This window comes from Rhinoraja longicauda, chromosome 34 (assembly GCF_053455715.1).
Source record: "Rhinoraja longicauda isolate Sanriku21f chromosome 34, sRhiLon1.1, whole genome shotgun sequence".
NCBI classification, from domain to species: domain Eukaryota; kingdom Metazoa; phylum Chordata; class Chondrichthyes; order Rajiformes; family Arhynchobatidae; genus Rhinoraja; species Rhinoraja longicauda.
The window spans coordinates 11,882,045-11,899,828 of NC_135986.1; the positions used below are offsets into that span (position 1 = coordinate 11,882,045).

At 51.1% G+C, this 17,784-nt stretch overlaps 1 protein-coding gene across 1 annotated transcript; it reads left to right on the plus strand.

Moving 5' to 3' along the window:
* The first annotated feature begins 269 nt into the window (after positions 1-269).
* Positions 270-17,467, plus strand: fis1 (fission, mitochondrial 1). The gene is made up of 5 exons (XM_078427650.1): positions 270-385; positions 5,436-5,568; positions 7,194-7,270; positions 12,982-13,087; positions 15,918-17,467. Exons 1-5 carry the CDS (start codon positions 341-343, stop codon positions 16,013-16,015), a joined length of 459 nt encoding a protein of 152 aa, XP_078283776.1. The 5' UTR covers positions 270-340; the 3' UTR covers positions 16,016-17,467.
* The last annotated feature ends 317 nt before the right edge of the window (positions 17,468-17,784 follow it).

Consider the following 17,784-nt stretch of genomic DNA (forward strand, 5'->3'; position numbering starts at 1 on the left):
GCGAGTACAAGCCGAGTCTATCCAGTCTTTCTTCATATGTTTTTCTTGTTTATTATATAGATGCTCATTCCTTCTATCCAGAGATGCTGGCTGTCCTGCTGAGTTACCCCAGCATTTTGTGTCTATCTGTGACTCCCATTGTGATATTTATTTCCCCCATCCACTATCACCACTGCCAGCACTAAACATGGCGACGGCGGCCGCAGCAGCGCGGATTCGTTGCCCGCAACAAAGATGGCGACCGCGGCCGTCAGCACGCACGCACGTGACGTAGCTCACGCGCAAGGTGCGCGGTGACGTGATGCACGACGGCCGGACGTGAGGGAGGAGTTCCGGCAACATGGAGGCTATCGTCAGCGAGATCGTGTCTCCCGAGGACCTGCTGGTACTGGGGGGGAAAGAGGGGGGGAGAGAGAGGGAGAGGGGGGGGGAGAGGAGGGGGGAGAGGGAGGGAGAGGGGGGGGAGAGGGAGGGAGAGAGGGAGGGAGAGAGGGAGAGGGAGGGAGGGAGAGAGGGAGAGAGGGGGGGAGAGAGGGGGAGAGGGAGGGAGAGGGAGGGGAGAGAGGGAGGGAGAGAGGGGGAGAGAGGGGGAGGGAGAGAGGGAGAGAGGGAGAGAGGGGGGGAGAGAGGGAGAGGGAGGGAGGGAGAGAGGGAGAGAGGGGGGGAGAGAGGGGGAGAGGGAGGGAGAGGGGGGGGAGAGAGGGAGGGAGAGAGGGGGAGAGGGGGGGAGAGAGGGGGAGAGGGAGGGAGAGGGGGGGGAGAGAGGGAGGGAGAGAGGGGGAGAGAGGGGGAGGGAGAGAGGGAGAGAGGGAGAGAGGGGGGGAGAGAGGGAGGGGGAGGGAGGGAGAGAGGGGGAGAGAGGGGGAGGGAGAGAGGGAGAGAGGGAGAGAGGGGGGGAGAGGGGGAGAGAGGGGGAGAGGGGGGGGGAGAGAGAGGGAGAGGGGGGGGGAGAGGAGGGGGGAGAGGGAGAGAGAGGGGGGGGGAGAGAGGGAGAGGGAGGGAGAGAGGGGGAGAGAGGGGGGGGAGAGAGAGGGGGGAGAGGGAGGGAGGGAGAGAGGGGGAGAGAGGGGGAGAGGGGGGGAGAGAGAGGGAGAGGGGGGGGGAGAGAGGGAGAGGGAGGGAGGGAGAGAGGGGGGGAGAGAGAGGAGAGGGGGGGAGAGGGGGGGAGAGAGGGGGAGGGAGAGGGGGGGAGAGGGGGAGGGAGGGAGAGAGGGAGAGGGAGGGAGGGAGAGAGGGAGGGAGAGGGGGGGAGAGAGGGGGGGGGAGAGAGAGGGGGGAGAGGGGGGAGAGAGAGGAGAGGGGGGAGAGGGGGAGAGAGGGGGAGGGAGAGGGGGGGAGAGGGGGAGGGAGGGAGAGAGGGAGAGGGAGGGAGGGAGAGAGGGAGGGAGAGGGGGGGAGAGAGGGGGGGGAGAGAGAGGGGGGAGAGGGGGGGAGAGAGAGGAGAGGGGGGGAGAGGGGGAGAGAGGGGGAGGGAGAGAGGGGGAGGGAGAGAGAGGGGGAGGGAGAGAGGGGGGGAGAGAGGGAGGGGGAGGGAGGGAGGGAGAGAGGGGGAGAGAGGGGGGGGAGAGAGAGGGGGGAGAGGGGGGGAGAGAGGGAGAGGGAGAGAGGGGGAGAGAGGGAGAGGGAGAGAGGGGGAGGGAGAGAGAGGGGGAGGGAGGGAGAGGGAGGGAGGGAGAGAGGGAGGGAGAGAGGGGGAGAGAGGGGGGGGAGAGAGAGGGGGGAGAGGGGGGGAGAGAGAGGAGAGGGGGGGAGAGGGGGAGAGAGGGGGAGGGAGAGAGGGGGAGGGAGAGAGAGGGGGAGGGAGAGAGGGGGGGAGAGAGGGAGGGGGGGGAGAGAGGGGGAGAGAGAGGGGGAGGGGGAGAGAGGGGGGAAGAGAGAGGGGGGTAGAGGGGGAGGGAGAGAGAGGGAGGGGGAGAGAGAGGGGGGTAGAGGGGGAGGGAGAGAGAGGGAGGGGGAGAGAGGGAGGGGGAGAGAGGGAGGGGGAGAGAGAGGGGGGTAGAGGGGGAGGGAGAGAGAGGGAGGGGGAGAGAGAGGGGGGTAGAGAGGGAGGGAGAGAGAGGGAGGGGGAGAGAGGGAGGGGGAGAGAGAGGGGGGTAGAGGGGGAGGGAGTGAGAGGGAGGGGGAGAGAGGAGAGGGAGGGGGAGAGAGGGAGGGGGGAGAGAGAGGGGGAGGGAGAGAGAGGGGGAGGGAGAGAGAGAGAGGGAGGGAGGGGGAGGGAGAGAGAGGGGGGAGGGAGAGAGAGGGGGGAGGGAGAGAGAGAGAGAGGGGAGAGAGAGGGGAGAGGGAGAGAGACCGTGTCTCCCGAGGACCTGCTGTTACTGGGGGAGTGGGAGAGAGGGAGGGGGGGGGGGGGGTGAGAGGGAGAAGGGAGGGGAGAGGGAGAGAGAGAGGGAGACTGTGTCTACCGAGGACCTGCTGGTACTGGGAGAGAGGGGGAGGGGGAGAGAGAGGGGGAGGGAGAGACGGTTAGGTGTAGGTAGGGCTGTGGTGGGGGGGAGGGTAGGGGTGGGTGAAGGGTAGGGGTAGGGTACCAGACGGGGGAGGCTCAGGAGAGGAGGGGAGCAGGAGACGAGTGGTGGGGAGATGGGAGTGGTGGGGATAGGAGGGGTGTGGGGAGAGGGGGTGGTGAGGGGAGGTGTGGGGAGAGGGGGTGGTGAGGGGAGGTGTGGGGCGAGGACAGGGGAGAGGACAGGAGGGAGGGGAGGGAACGAGGCAGGGGAGGGAAGGGGTGGTGAGGATGGACATGGCAAGAACGTTAGGGAGGGGATAGAAGGGTGAGGATGGAGGGAGGGGAGGTCAGAGGATAGGAGGGATGGTGGGAAGGGCACAGGAGGAGGGGGATGGAGGGGAGGAGACAGGAGAGAAGTGGCGGGACATGGGACAGGGATATGGGGAGGATGAGTGAGGAGAGGGTTAGGGGAAGGGACAGATAGGAGGGAGGGGAGGGTGAGGGATGGGAGGGAGATGGGGTTGGAGGGGAGGGTAAGGTCACATGGTCATGTGATAGTAGAATTAGACCATTCGGCCCATCAAGTCTACTCCGCCATTCAATCATGGCTGATCTATCTCTCCCTCCTAACACCATTCTGCTGCCTTCACCCCATAACCCCTGACACCCGTAATAATTAAGAATCTATCTCTGCCTTAACAATATCCACTGACGGCCTCCAGGGCCTTCTGTGGCAAAGAATTCCTCAGATTCACCACCCTCTGACTAAAGAAACCGGAGCACCCGGAGAAAACTCGTGCAGGTCATGGGGAGAAGGTAGTCAGGATCGAACCCGGGTCTCTGGCGCTGTAAGGCGTCAACATTCATTTGTAGAGTTATAGATAGAGTCACAGTGTGCAAATAGGCCCTTCGGCCTAACTTGCCCACACTGGCCAACATGTCCCAGCTACACTACTCCCACCTGCCTGCGTTTGGTCCATATCCACCCAAACTTTAACTGTTTCTTCAACGTTAGAATAGTCCCAGCCTCAACTACCTCCTCTGGCTGCTTGTTTCAAATAAAACGATTCAGCCCACAATGTCTGTGTCAAACATGGTGCCGAGTTCAATAAAAATGTGTAGGAAGGAACTGCAGATGTAGGTTTACACTGAAGATAGACACAAACTCAGCAGGACAGGGAGCATCTCTGGAGAAAAAGAATGGGTGACGTTTCGGGTCGAGGCCCTTCCATGTAAACCGACTCTTTGTATCTGCCAACAGGTAAAAGATACCTGATATAAGGACAGAATCCCCCTCGTTCTCACCTTCCACCCCACCAGCCAGCGGATCCAACATATCATCCACCAACATTTCCGTCACCTACAACGGGACACCACCACTGGCCATATCTTCCCATCCCCTCCCCTCTCTGCATTCCGCAGAGACCGTTCCCTCCGTAACTCCCTGGTCCACTCGTCCCTTCCTACTCAAACCACCCCAACCCCGGGCACTTTCCCCTGCAACCGCACGAGATGCAACACCTGTCCCTTTACCTCCCCCCTCAACTCCATCCAAGGACCCAAACAGTCTTTCCAGGTGAGACAAAGGTTCACCTGCACCTCCTCCAACCTCATCTATTGGATCCGCTGCTGTAGATGTCAACTCATTTACATCGGCGAAACCAAGCGCAGGCTCGGCGATCGCTTCGCTGAACACCTGCGCTCGGTCCGCATTAACAAAACTGATCTCCCGGTGGCCGAGCACTTTAACTCCCCCTCCCATTCCCAGTCTGACCTTTCTGTCATGGGCCTCCTCCAGTGCCATAGTGAGGCCCACCGGAAATTGGAGGAACAGCACCTCATATTTCGCCTGGGCAGTTTGCAGCCCGGTGGTATGAACGTCGACTTCTCCAACTTTAGATAGCTCCTCTGTCCCTCCCTTCCCCTCCTCCTTCCCAGATCTCCCTCTATCTTCCTGTCTCCACCTATATCCTTCCTTTGTCCCGCCCCCCTGACATCAGTCTGAAGAAGGGTCTCGACCCGAAACGTCACCCATTCCTTCTGTCCCGAGATGCTGCCTGACCTGCTGAGTTACTCCAGCATTTTGTGAATAAATCAACAGGTAAAAGATACTTGGACAGGAGCATGAATAGGAAAGGTTGAGAGGGATATTGGCCAAACACAGGAGTAGCTTAGATGGGGCATCTTGGTTGGCATGGACGAGTTGGGTTGAAGGGCCTGTTTCCGTGCTGTATGAGTCGACGATGAGGGCAGTTTGGCGCCCAGCAGCCGGCAGAAACACGTTGACAGTTTTTGCACTAAGAATTTTTTTTGGACAATACTTTTCCTTTCACGGTCTTGTGGACTATTTATATTTTACCTATAATGTAAGACTTTGTGTGCATGACTTTGTGTGACTGTGATGCTCTGCATTGTCTCTGTACCTCCACGTGTGCATGACAAACTCCTTTAGACATACAGCGGAAAAAGTAGGCCCTTCGGCCCACCGAGTCCCTGCCGACCAGCGATCACCCCATCCCGTAGCTTTGTGCTACACACTTGGCACAATTTACAATCTTTACCAAAGCCAATTAACCTTCAAACCTGTGGAGGAAACCGGAGCGCCCGGGGAAAACCCACGCGGTCACGGGGAGAACGTGCAAACTCTGTACAGGCAGCACCCGTAGTCAGGATCGAACCCGGGTCTCTGGTGCTGTAAGGCAGCAACTCTCCCAGTTAATGGGATTTTTCCTAATGTTCATACCCACTGTTTTTCACTCCCTCCAAACGCACCTGACAAACCAAGGGAGACTGACGTAACTTGGTTGTTGTGAACGGTTGTCACTGATGCCCGACTTGCCCCGAAAGTATTCTTCTGCCCACTCCGTGCAGACAGCACCCGTAGTCAGGATCGAACCCGTGTCTCTGGCACTGTGAGGCACCGACTCCACCACCGCCCTGACTTGACCCTGTTCTCTCGTAACTGTTTTTGTTGACTGCGTTGCAGAAGTTTGAGAAGAAGTACAACCAGGAGTTGAAGCAGGGCTCCCTGTCCAGAGGCACGCAGTTTGAATACGCCTGGTGCCTGATCCGGAGCAAGTACTCTGGAGACATTATTAAAGGAGTCGCCATTTTGGAAGGTGAGCAAGGAAGTGCGTAGACATCGCACACAACACGATGCGATAGAACTTCATTTATCCCAGGAGAGAGATTGATCGGCCAACAGCCACAAAACACAAAATACATGAAACCTGAAATTAAAGTGATGAGTGGAAAGGATTGGGGAGGGAGGGGGAGGGGAGTCAGTCTACCCCATGACAGACAATAGACAATAGGTGCAGGAGGAGGCCATTCGGCCCTTCGAGCCAGCACCGCCATTCAATGTGGTCATGGCTGATCATCCACAATCAGTACCCCATTCTGAATTGGCCTCCACTGCCTTCTGAGGCAGAATTCCACAGATTCACAACTCTGAGTGAAAAAGTTTTTCCTCATCTCCGTTCTAAATGGCAGACCACTTATTCTTCTGGTTCTGGACTCCCCCAACATTGGGAACATGTTTCCTGCCTCTAACGTGTCCAATCCCTTAATAATCTTATATGTTTCAATAAGATCCCCTCTCATCCTTCTAAATTCCAGACAGAAGGGGGAGGGGTTGTACGGTTTGATAGCCACAGGGTAGAAGGATCTCCTGTGGCGTTCTGTGCTGGATCTTGGTGGGACCAGTCTGTTGCTGTAGGTGCTCCTCAGGTTGACCAGTGTGTCATGGAAGGGGTGAGCTGTATTGTCCAGGATGCTCCGCAGTTTGAGGAGCATCCTCCCCTCCAAGACCCCCTCCCGTGAATCCAACTCCAACTCCGCCCCCAGGACGGAGCCAGCCTTCCTGATGAGCTTGTTGATCCTGTTGGTGTCCGCGGCCTTCGCCCTGCTGCTCCGGCACACGGCAGCGAAGACGATGCCACTGGCCACCACCGATTGGTGGAACATCTGCAGCACCTTAGTGCAGACGTTGAAGGAGTGGAGCCTTCTCAGAAAGCACAGCCGGCTCTGTCCCTTCTTGTACAGGGCCTCAGCGTTGCTGGTTGCCATCTAGATGGTTGTGGAGCTATGAGACCATCTTGCCATGATAGCGTTTGAGATGATAGCGTTTGGTCGATGCAGGAGTTTGTTTCTACTAATGAGGATGAGAGGTTTGGTTTAGTTTAGTTTAGATATACAGCCTGGAAACAGGCCCTTTCGACCCACCGAGTCCGCGCCGCCCAGCGATCCCCGCACACTAACACTATCCTACACACACTAGGGACAATTTTTACATTTTCCCAGCCAATTAACCTACATACCTGCACGCCTTTGGAGTGTGGGAGGAAACCGAAGATCTTGGAGAAAACCCACGCAGGTCACGGGGTGAACGTACAAACTCCGTACAGACGGCGCCCGTAGTCAGGATCGAACCTGAGTCTCCGGCGCTACATTCGCTGTAAGGCAGCAACTCTACCGCTGCGCCACTGTGCTGCCGTTCTTCCCCACAGCCATCAGGCTATTAGACATTACAACCTCAAATCAACTCTGAACTACAATAGACTTAATATTATTATTATTATTATTATTTGGTGTGCTATGTTTACATATTCTGTTGTGCTGCAGCAAGATCGAATTTGATCGTTCTATCTGGGACAATCTTGACTTGACTTTTCGGGGCGAGACCCTTCAGGCATGCTGTACGACTCGATGGCTGACACTCACTCTCCTGTCTCTCTCCATTCAGAGTTGTATCCTGTTGCATCGAAAGAGGAGCAGAGAGATTACATGTTCTACTTGGCTGTTGGGAATTATCGGTTGAAGGTGAGTAACTACAGTTCCTATAAGAAAATAACTGCAGATGCTGGTACAAATCGAAGTGACGTCGAGTGACGTTTCGGGTCGAGACCCTTCTTCAGACTCTGGGTCTCGACCCGAAACGTCGCCCATTCCTTCTCTCCTGAGATGCTGCCTGACCTGCTGAGTTACTCCAGCATTTTGTGAATAACTACAGTTCCTTGTCACTTGAACTGCAGTACTGTGCAATGAGGACACATGACAGAAACTTGGAAACTGTTAATGTAGTTCATGATCCCAAATCCTTTAGAAGGAGTTATTTAATTGTCAAAGCTTGTCAAAATCACACAGCACAAAAACAGGCCCTTCGGCCCAACCTGCCCAGGCATATATAACAACTACAGCATGGAAACAGGCCTGTCCGGCCCTACCAGTCCACGCCGACCATTCTCCCTGACCTAGTCTCATCTACCTGCACTCACACCGTAACCCTCTAATCCCCTCTTATCCATATACCTATCCAATTTACTCTTAAATAATAAAATCGAGCCAGCCTCCACCACTTCCACCGGAAGCCCATTCCATACAGCCACAACCCTCTGAGTAAAGAAGTTCCCCCTCATGTTACCCCTAAACCTTTGTCCCTCAATTCTGAAGCTATGTCCCCTTGTTGGAATCTTCCCCACTCTCAAAGGGAAAAGCCTACCCACGTCAACTCTGTCCGTCCCTCTCAAAATTTTAAAAACCTCTATCAAGTCCCCCCTCAACCTTCTACGCTCCAAAGAATAAAGACCCAACCTGTTCAACCTCTCTCTGTAGCCTAAGTGCTGAAACCCAGGCAACATTCTAGTAAATCTCCTCTGTACCCTCTCCATTTTGTCGACATCCTTCCTATAATTTGGCGACCAGAACTGCACACCATACTCCAGATTCGGCCTCACCAATGCCCTGTACAATTTTAACATTACATCCCAACTTCTATACTCGATGCTCTGATTTATAAAGGCAAGCATACCAAACGCCTTCTTCACCACCCTATCCACATGAGATTCCACCTTCAGGGAACAATGCACAGTTATTCCCAGAACCCTCTGTTCCACTGCATTCCTCAATTCCCTACCATTTACCCTGTACGTCCTATTTTGATTTGTCCTACCAAAATGCAGCACCTCACACTTATCGGCATTAAACTCCATCTGCCATCTTTCAGCCCACCCTTCCAAAAGGCCCAAGTCTCTCTGTAGACTTTGAAAATCTACCTCACTATCAACTACTCCACCTATCTTAGTATCATCTGCATATTTACTAATCCAATTTGCCACACCATCATCCAGATCATTAATATAAATGACAAACAACAGTGGACCCAACACAGATCCTTGGGGCACTCCACTAGACACTGGCCTCCAACCTGACATACAATTGTCAACCGTTACCCTCTGGTATCTCCCATTCAGCCATTGTTGAATCCATCTTGCAACCTCACTATTAATACCCAACGATTTAACCTTCTTAATCAACCTTCCATGTGGAACCTTGTCAAATGCCTTACTGAAGTCCATATAGACAACATCCACAGCCTTACCCGTATCAATTTCCCTGGTAACCTCTTCAAAAAATTCAAGAAGATTAGTCAAACATGACCTTCCAGGCACAAATCCATGTTGACTGTTTCTAATCAGGCCTTGATTATCCAAATAATTATATATATTGTCCCTAAGTATCTTTTCCATTAATTTTCCCACCACAGATGCCAAACTAATAGGTCTATAATTGCTAGGTTTACTTTTAGAACCTTTTTTAAACAAAGGCACAACATGCGCAATGCGCCAATCTTCCGGCACCATCCCCGTTTCTAATGACGTTTGAAATATTTCCGTCATAGCCCCTGCTATTTCTGCACCAACTTCCCTCAATGTCCTAGGGAATATCCTATCAGGACCTGGAGACTTATCCACTTTTATATTTTTCAAAAGTGTCCGTACCTCCTCTTCTTTAATCCTCCTAATTTCCATCACTACTCTACTTGTTTCGCTTACCTCACATAATTCAATATCCTTCTCCTCGGTAAATACCGAAGAAAAGAAATTGTTTAATATCTCCCCCATTTCTTCCGGCTCAGCACATAGACTCTCTAATGGACGAATTTTATCCCTCACTATCCTTTTGCTATTGACATATCTGTAGAACCCCTTGGGGTTTACTTTTACATTACTTGCCAAAGCAGCCTCATATCTTTTTTTCGCTTTTCTAATTTCCTTTTTAAGATTCCTTTTACATTCTTTATATTCCTCAAGAACCTCATTTACTCCCTGCCGCTTATATTTATTGTATATCTCCCTCTTTTTCCGAACCAAGTGTCCAATTTCCCTGGAAAACCACGGCTCTTTCAAATTATTATTCTTTCCTTTCCACCGAACAGGGACATAAAGACTCTGTACTCTCAAAATTTCACCTTTAAATATCCTCCATAGTTTGGTTTAGTTCAAGATTAAAGATTCAAGATGCAATTTATTGTCACATGTGCCAATTAAGGTTCGGTGTAATTTGAGTTACCGTACAGCCATACTAAGTGAAAAGCAACAAGACACGCAGCCACATAAAATACAATTTCCCATAGACATTCCCCACAGCGGATTCCACATTCCTCACTGTGATGGAAGGTAATAAAGTCCAATCAGCTTCCTCTTTGTTCACCCACGGTCGGGGCTGTTGAACCGTCTGCAGTCGCCGCTGCCGATTGTCCGAGGCCCTCGCGTCGGGGCGAACGAAACTCCCCGCGTCGGGACGGTTGAAACTCTCTCCGCGGCACGGAGCTCCCGAGTCGGCCTCTTCTCACCAGAGACCGCGGGGCTTCACGGTGTTAAAGTCCACAGGCCCCGCGGCTGGAGCTCTCCCTCTAGTTCAGAGATATAGCGCAGAAACAGGCCCTTCGGCCCACCAAGTCCGTGCCGACCAGCGATCCCTGCACATTAACACTATCCTACAGACACGGGAAAATTCACAGGGACACCAAGCCAATTAACTTACAAACCCGCACGTCTTTGGAGTGTGGGAGGAAACCGAAGATCTCAGAGAAAACCCAAGCAGGTCACGGGGAGAACGTACAAACTCCGTACTGACAGTACCCGTAGTCGGGATTGTCTCCGGTACTGTAAGCGCTGTAAGGCAGCAACTCTACCGCTGCGCCACCGTGCCGATCAACATGCCCCATCTACACTAGTCCCACCTGCCCGCATTTGGTCCACATCCCTCTAAACCTATCATATCCATGCTCCTGTCTAAATGAATTTTAAATGTTGTTATAATCCCTGCCTCAACTACCTTCTCTGGCAGCTTGTTTCATACACCCACCCCCCTCTGTGAGGAAGAAGTTGCCCCTTAGGTTCCTATTAAATCTTTCCCCACTCACCTTAAACCCATGCCCTCTCTTGATTTGCCAACCCTATGTAAAAGACTGCATTCACCCTATCTATTTCCTCTCGTGGTTTTGTACACCTCTACTAGATCTCCTCTTGTAGTCCTACGCTTCAAGGAATAAAGTCGTAGCCTGCACAACTTTTTCCCACAGCTCAGGCCCTCAAATCCGGGCAAACATCCTTGTGAGTGTTCTCTGCACCCATTCCAGCTACACTGTTGTTGTGAAAAGTTAGTGCAAAGTTAAGGAGCAAGAATACAACTTGCTGCAAACAGTTTAATTCGTTTTGTCCAATGGATGTTTGATTCAGCTGCCATTTACCAAAAAGTACTTTGAAATGCTGTGAACAACTTTATTTTATGTTGGAATGGTTCATTTGATTGTGAAAGCTTGTCCTGAAAAGTTAGTGTAAAGTTAATGAGAAAGAACGCAGCTGCTAGTAGTCTCAACTTTTAAGTGGTGCAGCGGTAGAGTTGCTGCCTCACAGCGCCAGAGACCCTGGTTCGATCCTGACTATGGGTGCTGTCTGTGCGGAGTTTGTACGTTCACCCCATGACCTGCGTGGGTTTTCTCCGGGTGCTCTGGTTTCATCCCACAGGGCCTCGGCTATGAGGAGAGACTGAACTGCTTCCTTGGAGCAGAGAAGGCTGAGAGGGGACATGATCGAGGTGGACAAGATCATGAGGGGCATAGATAAGGTAGATGGCGGGGAACTTCTTCCACTGGTGGAAGGTTCAACAACGAGGGGACATAGATACAGGGTAAGGGGAGGGAGGTTTCGGGGGGATGTGAGAAAGAACTTTTTCACCCAGAGGGTGGTTGGAGTCTGGAACTCACTGCCTGGGGTGGTGGTGGAGGCGGGAACACTCACAACGTTTAAGAGGCATTTGGATGGGCACTTGAAATGCTACAACATTCAGGGCTACGGTTCAAATGTGGGAAAATGGGATTAAAATTAGACTGTGTTTGGTAACGGGCGGCACGGACACGATGGGCCGAAGGGCCTCTTTCTGTGCTGTAGGACTCTATGACTCTATGTACAGATTTGTAGTGGCTTCGGTAAAATTGTAAATTATCCGTAGTGTTTATGTTCATTTGATTGCAAAAGCTTGTCCTGACAAGTTAGTGAAAAGTTAATGAGAAAGAATGCTGAATGCAGGGTTGTGTTAGTGTGTGGGGATCGCTGGTTGGCGTGGACTTGGTGGGCCGAAGGGCCTGCTTCCATGCTGTATCTCTAAAACTAAAACTAAAAACTCCTCTGAAAGCAACAAGTTATGTTTGATTCAACAGTCAATAACTAAAAAGTTACTTTAAGAGCATCAAAGGACATAAAGTACTGGAGTAACACAGCGGGTCTTGCAGCAACTCTGGAGAACATGGATAGTCAATGTTTCGGATCCAGGCTCTTTTTAGAGATACACGCACACTAACGCGATCCTACACATACTAGGGACAATGTACACTCATACCAAGCCTACAAACCCGTACGTCTTTGGAGTGTGGGAGGAAACCGGAGAAAGCGCACGCAGGTCACGGGGAGAACGGACAAACTCTTTACAGGTAGCACCCGTAGTCAGGATTGAACCTGGGTCGCTGGCAGCTTCCAAGATGGCGCCCAACCCAGGCGACTGTTTGTGTACTAGCCACAGAAGCAGAGCTACGATCACATGTTACAATCGCTCATAAATCCCTATTCCTACAGCAACATTTCTTACTTTAACGATGATCTATACACTGTAAGTGGTTCGATTGTAATCACGTATCGACTTTCCACTGACCGGGTAGCTTTTCACTGTATCTCGGTGCAAGTGTCATTAAACTTAACTGTAAGGCGGCAACTCAGCCGCTGTGGCACTGTGCTGCCCGAAAGAAAGAAGCCCTTCTTCAGACCGTGCTGTTAACTTGTCAGAGTGAGGCCCAGTGCAAATTGGAGGAACAGCACCTCATATTTCACTTGGGAAGTTTACACCCCAGCAGGATGACCATCGACTTCTCTAACTTCAAGTAGGCCTTCCTTTCCCTCTCTCCATCCCCTCCCCTTCCCAGTTCTCCCACCAGTCTTACTGTTTCTGACTACATTTTATCTCTGTACCCCGCACTCCCCTGACGTCAGTCTGAAGAAGGGTCTCGACCCGAAATGTCACCCGTTCCTTCTCTCCAGAGATGCTGCCTGTCCTGCTGAGTTACTCCAGCGTTTTGTGTCTATCTTCGATTTAAACCAGCGCCTGCAGTTCTTCCCTACGCATGTTGTGAACTACCTTTTGATGGGCTGTGCCCTGTTTTCCCTGCGTTGTGACAAGGCTGCTGTGTTTTGTTTCAGGAGTACGAGAAGGCTCTGAAGTTCATCCGCACCATATTGAAAAGCGAGCCGCACAACCAGCAGTGCTTGGAGCTGGAGAAACTCATCAACAAGAAGCTGCAGAGAGGTGAGGCTCAGACTGCTGACGTAGCCCATGGACAGAGGCATAAAGCTCCCTGCACAGCTCAGTCACAGGGGCTTTGCAATCCATCTCTGTGTTAAGGTGGTGCACGGTGGCATAGCAGTAGTAGAGTTGCTGCCCTACAGCCCTTGCAGCGCCGGAGATCCCAGTTCGACCCCGACCACGGGGGCTGCCTGGCCCTCGATTTGCCTACTCTGGGCAAGAGACTCTGTGGGTCAGGCTGCATGTGTGGAGGTGAAGTGGACAGGGACTCTCCTTCACACTGACTTGCTAGGAGGGGACGTGTAAGGAAGGGACTGCAACTCCAAAGATGGACACAAAATGCTGGAGTAACTCAGTGGGACAGGCAGCATCTCTGGAGAGAAGGAGTGGGTGACGTTTCGTGTCAAGACCCTTCAGTCTGAGAGTCAGGGGAAAGTGAGACACACAGATATAGAAGGGTAGGGTGTGAAAACGACAGATCAACGCATATAAGGAAATGGGAAAGCTGGTTTAAAACGAAGATGGACACAAAATGCTGGAGTAACTCAGCGGGACAGGCAGCATCTCTGGAGAGAAGGAACGGGTGACGTTTCGGGTCAAGACCCTTTTTCAGACTGAGAATCAGGGGAAAGGAAACGAGTGATAGAGACGGTGACCTATCAAAGTCCTTGGTGCAACCAATGACTGTCCATAGAAGTTTGCAGTTGAGGCTCATAGGAGGAGAATTGGGCCATTCGGCCCATCGAGTTTGTGCCGCGGTTGAATCATGGCTGATCTCTCACCTGAGGCGGGCAGACAGAACAGTGGAGAGTGGTAAGAGGAAAGGAGGAGGGCTGGCTGTGTTTGTAAATGATTGATGGTGTAACCCTGGGCACATCACTGTTAAAGAGCAGCTCTGGTGCAGGTACATCGTGCTTTTAGCTGTTAGCGTGAGGCCTTACTATCTACCGAGGGAATTCTCACATGTTGTTGTGATAGCAACATATATTCCCCCCTCTGCTAATGGCGACAGGGCCTGTGATGTACTGCACTCAGCTGTGAGCAGGTTGCAAACACAGCACCCACACGCCCTCTTTTTAATCTCCGGGGACTTCAACCGCGAACCCCCATCATCCACTCTGCCCACGTTCACCCCCATCATCCACTCTGCCCAGGTTCACCCAGTACATCACCTGCCACACCACAGACAACAAAATACTGGGCTTATTCTATGCCAACACCAAGGAGACATATAACTCAGCACCCCTCCCCCTCTCCCCCTCTCCCCCCCCCGGGGAGATCTGACCACAACATGATCCATCTCCAGCCTGTGTACAAACCTCTCGTGCACAGGCAACCAGCGGTGACCCACACAGTTAGAGGATGGTCCGAGGAGACGGTGGAGGCTCTGAGAGACTGTTTGGAAACAACACTGTGGGAGGAACTCTGTGATCCCCATGGGGAGGACATTGCCGGTCTAACCCAGTGCATCACGGACTGTATTAACTTCTGTGTGGAGAACACTGGACCCACCAGGACTGTACGGTGTTTCTCCAACAACAAACACTGGGTCAACCCTGACATAAAGGACCTCCTTAAGGAGAAAAAGAGGGTCTTTAAGTCGGGAAATAAGGAGGAGCTGAAGGCTGTGCAAAAGGAGCTGAGGAGGAAGAACAGAGAGGGGAAGAACAGCTACAGGAAGAAGATGGAGAGCTCTTAAAGATAATGGAGTCAAGGGATATGGGGAGAAGGCAGGAACGGGGTATAGATTGTGGATGATCAGCCATGATCACAGTGAATGGTGGTGCTGGCTCGAAGGGCCGAATGACCCTATTGTCTCTTGTCTAAAATGCTGGAGTAACTCAGCGGGACAGGCAGCATCTGGAGAGAAGGAATGGGTGACGTTTCAAGTCGAGACCCTTCTTCCGACTACATACTGCCTGGGTTTAAGCTGCCCAAGCGAAATGTGAGGTGCTGATCCTTCAATTTGCATTGAGCCTCACTCTGACAGTGGAGGAGGCCCAGGATAGAGAGGCCAGTGTGGGAATGGGGAGGTGGAGTTAAAGTGTTTGGCAACTGGAAGATCACATAGGCCCAGGCGCAGGAGGATGAGGGGTGATCTTGTCGAGGTGTATGAAATCATGAGAGGAATAGATCAGGTAGACACACAGAGTCTCTTGGCCAGAGTCGGTGAATCGAGGACCAGACGACATGGGTTTAAGATGAAGGGGAAAAGATTTAATAGGAATCTGAGGGGGTAACATTTTCACACAAAGGGCGGTGGGTGACTGGTTCGAGCTGCCTGAGGAGGTAGTTGAGGCTGGGACTATCCCAATGTTTAAGAAGCAGTTTGACGGGGACATGAATAGGACAGGGTTGGAGGGATATGGGCCAAGCGCGGGCAGGTGGGATTAGGGATAGCTGGTCTTGTGGGCAAGTTGGCCTGTTAGACAATAGACAAGAGGTGCAGGAGGAGGCCATTCGGCCCTTCGAGCCTGTACGCACCACCATTCAATGTGATCATGGCTGATCATTCTCAATCAGTACCCCATTCCTGCCTTCTCCCCATACCCCCTGACTCTGCTATCCTTAAGAGCTCTGGCCCTCTCTTGCCTTTATATTATTATCTAGTTTACCCTCGTACCTCATCTTTTCTCCCCGTATTGCCTTCTTAGTCATCTTCTGTTGCTCTTTGAAAAGAGTCCCAATCCTCTGGCTTCCCACTTGTCTTTGCTTTCCACACTTTCTCTGCTTTATCACTCTGATGCTATGATTCTGGGTGGACTGAGGGGAGGTGTTGAGCGAAACGATCGCACCACTGACTTTCCTTTCCTCTCCTCCCTCCTCTGCGCAGATGGTCTGCTGGGCATGGCGATCGTCGGGGGGGCTATCGTTGGCCTGGCGGGGATGGCGGGACTGATCGGACTGGCCGTGAGCAAAGGCAAGTCCTGACCCACGCGGCGGGCGAAGATGCCAACGCCGTCCTCGGGCGACTTTTGCCTCCCTCCTCACCCTGAAGCAACAAGAAATGGACTCTTGGGTTGACCGAAGTTTTTTCTGCATCAAAGCTTTATGATGGAAGTGATTGTTTGATGTGTGTATAATATTTAATTACTTTCTAATATTGTAATCAGTGACTGTCCCTTCGAGGTGAAGAAGACTGCATCAAACATTGTGAATAACTGCTTTCTAAAATGAATAAATGTAACCACGAAGTTTGGAGAGGTGTCAGTGGGATCTTGCTTTGTCCGGGATCCAGGTGGAATCTGCTGCGTTGTTAGCATCATACAGCGTGGAAACAGGCCCTTCGGCCCAACTTGCCCACACCGGCCAGCCAACATGCCCCAGGTGCACTAGTCCCACACCCCTCCAAACCTGCCCTGTCCACGTACCTGTCGTAATTGCTTCCTCAGCGTTGCGATAGTTTCTGCCTCACCCACCTCCTCCTGGATGCCCGTTGCATGCCCCCACCACCCTTTGAAAGTGGTGCGTCAGTGGGCACGATGCTGGAGATTCCGTTTGGCACGCTCGCCTTCACTGGGAAGGGGACAACGCTGGAACACTGTTTCTCTGGAACGTTGGAGGTTGAGGGGAGACATGGAAAATGGGCGCACGGGTAGGCCATTCGACCCTTCGAGCCAGCACCGCCATTCAATGTGATCATAGACGATCATCCAAAATCAGTGCCCTGTTCCTGCTTTCTCCCCATATCCCTTGATTGCATTTGCCCGAAGAACGATATCTAACTCCCTCTTTTTTTAATTTTTTTAAATTTAAATTTTAACAAAGCACATACATGTTACAACTCATAGTACCCAATGATACCTACATTATAAATTTGATTATACATGTATTGTTCTGTATTATCACCCCACCCACAACCCCCCTCCCCACCACCCCCCAGTTAGAAAAAAGAGGAAAGAGAGGAAGAAGAAAGAAAGAAGGAAAGAAATAAAGAAAGAAAGAAAGAAAGAAAGAAAGAAAAAGAAAGAAAGAAAGAAAGAAAGAAAGAAAGAAAGAAAGAAAGAAAGAAAAAGAAAGAAAGAAAGAAGGAAACCTGGAGTCAAAAGGAAACACTTCCGGCTAATTTCTTATTAAATTCTTATTAAGGGTATCAAAACAATCCTGAATTTAAATATTTCCAATTCTTAGTCCTAGTTTTAAAGTGAATGGGTTCCAAACTTTCAAAAATAAATCAAATCTATTTCTCAGATTATAAGTTGCTTTTTCTAATGGGATACAACTACGCATTTCTGCATACCATCTTTCAATTCTTATTTCATTGTGATCTTTCCAACTGACCACTACACATTTTTTTGCTATTGCTATTGCTATTTTGAATAATCTTTCCTGATATTTATCTAAAATTAACCTTGGTAATATTCCTTTAATATCTCCCAATAAAAACAACCTTGAATCCAATGGTATGGTCTTATTCATCAATTGTTCCAAAATATTTTTTAGGTCTTTCCAAAAAGGAGTTACCTTCGGACATGCCCATGTGGAGTGTAAAAAAGTACCCACATCTTGGTTGCATCTAAAACAAATTTCAGATAAGTTTTGTTTTAAATTGTTTAATTTTTTCAGAGTTAAATATAATTGATGTAAAAAATTATATTGTACTAAACTATATCTCACATTGATAGTATTTTTCATACTGTCTAAACACAATCTTTCCCAACTTGGTTCATCAATGCTAATATTCAGATCTGTTTCCCATC

Excerpts from the sequence above, each read along its gene's own strand:
- fis1 (XM_078427650.1), top strand. The coding sequence starts at position 341 with ATGGAGGCTATCGTCAGCGAGATCGTGTCTCCCGAGGACCTGCTG. Across the intron at positions 386-5,435 it reads TGTCTCCCGAGGACCTGCTG|AAGTTTGAGAAGAAGTACAA; the intron begins GTACTGGGGGGG and ends ACTGCGTTGCAG. Across the intron at positions 7,271-12,981 it reads TTGGGAATTATCGGTTGAAG|GAGTACGAGAAGGCTCTGAA; the intron begins GTGAGTAACTAC and ends GTTTTGTTTCAG.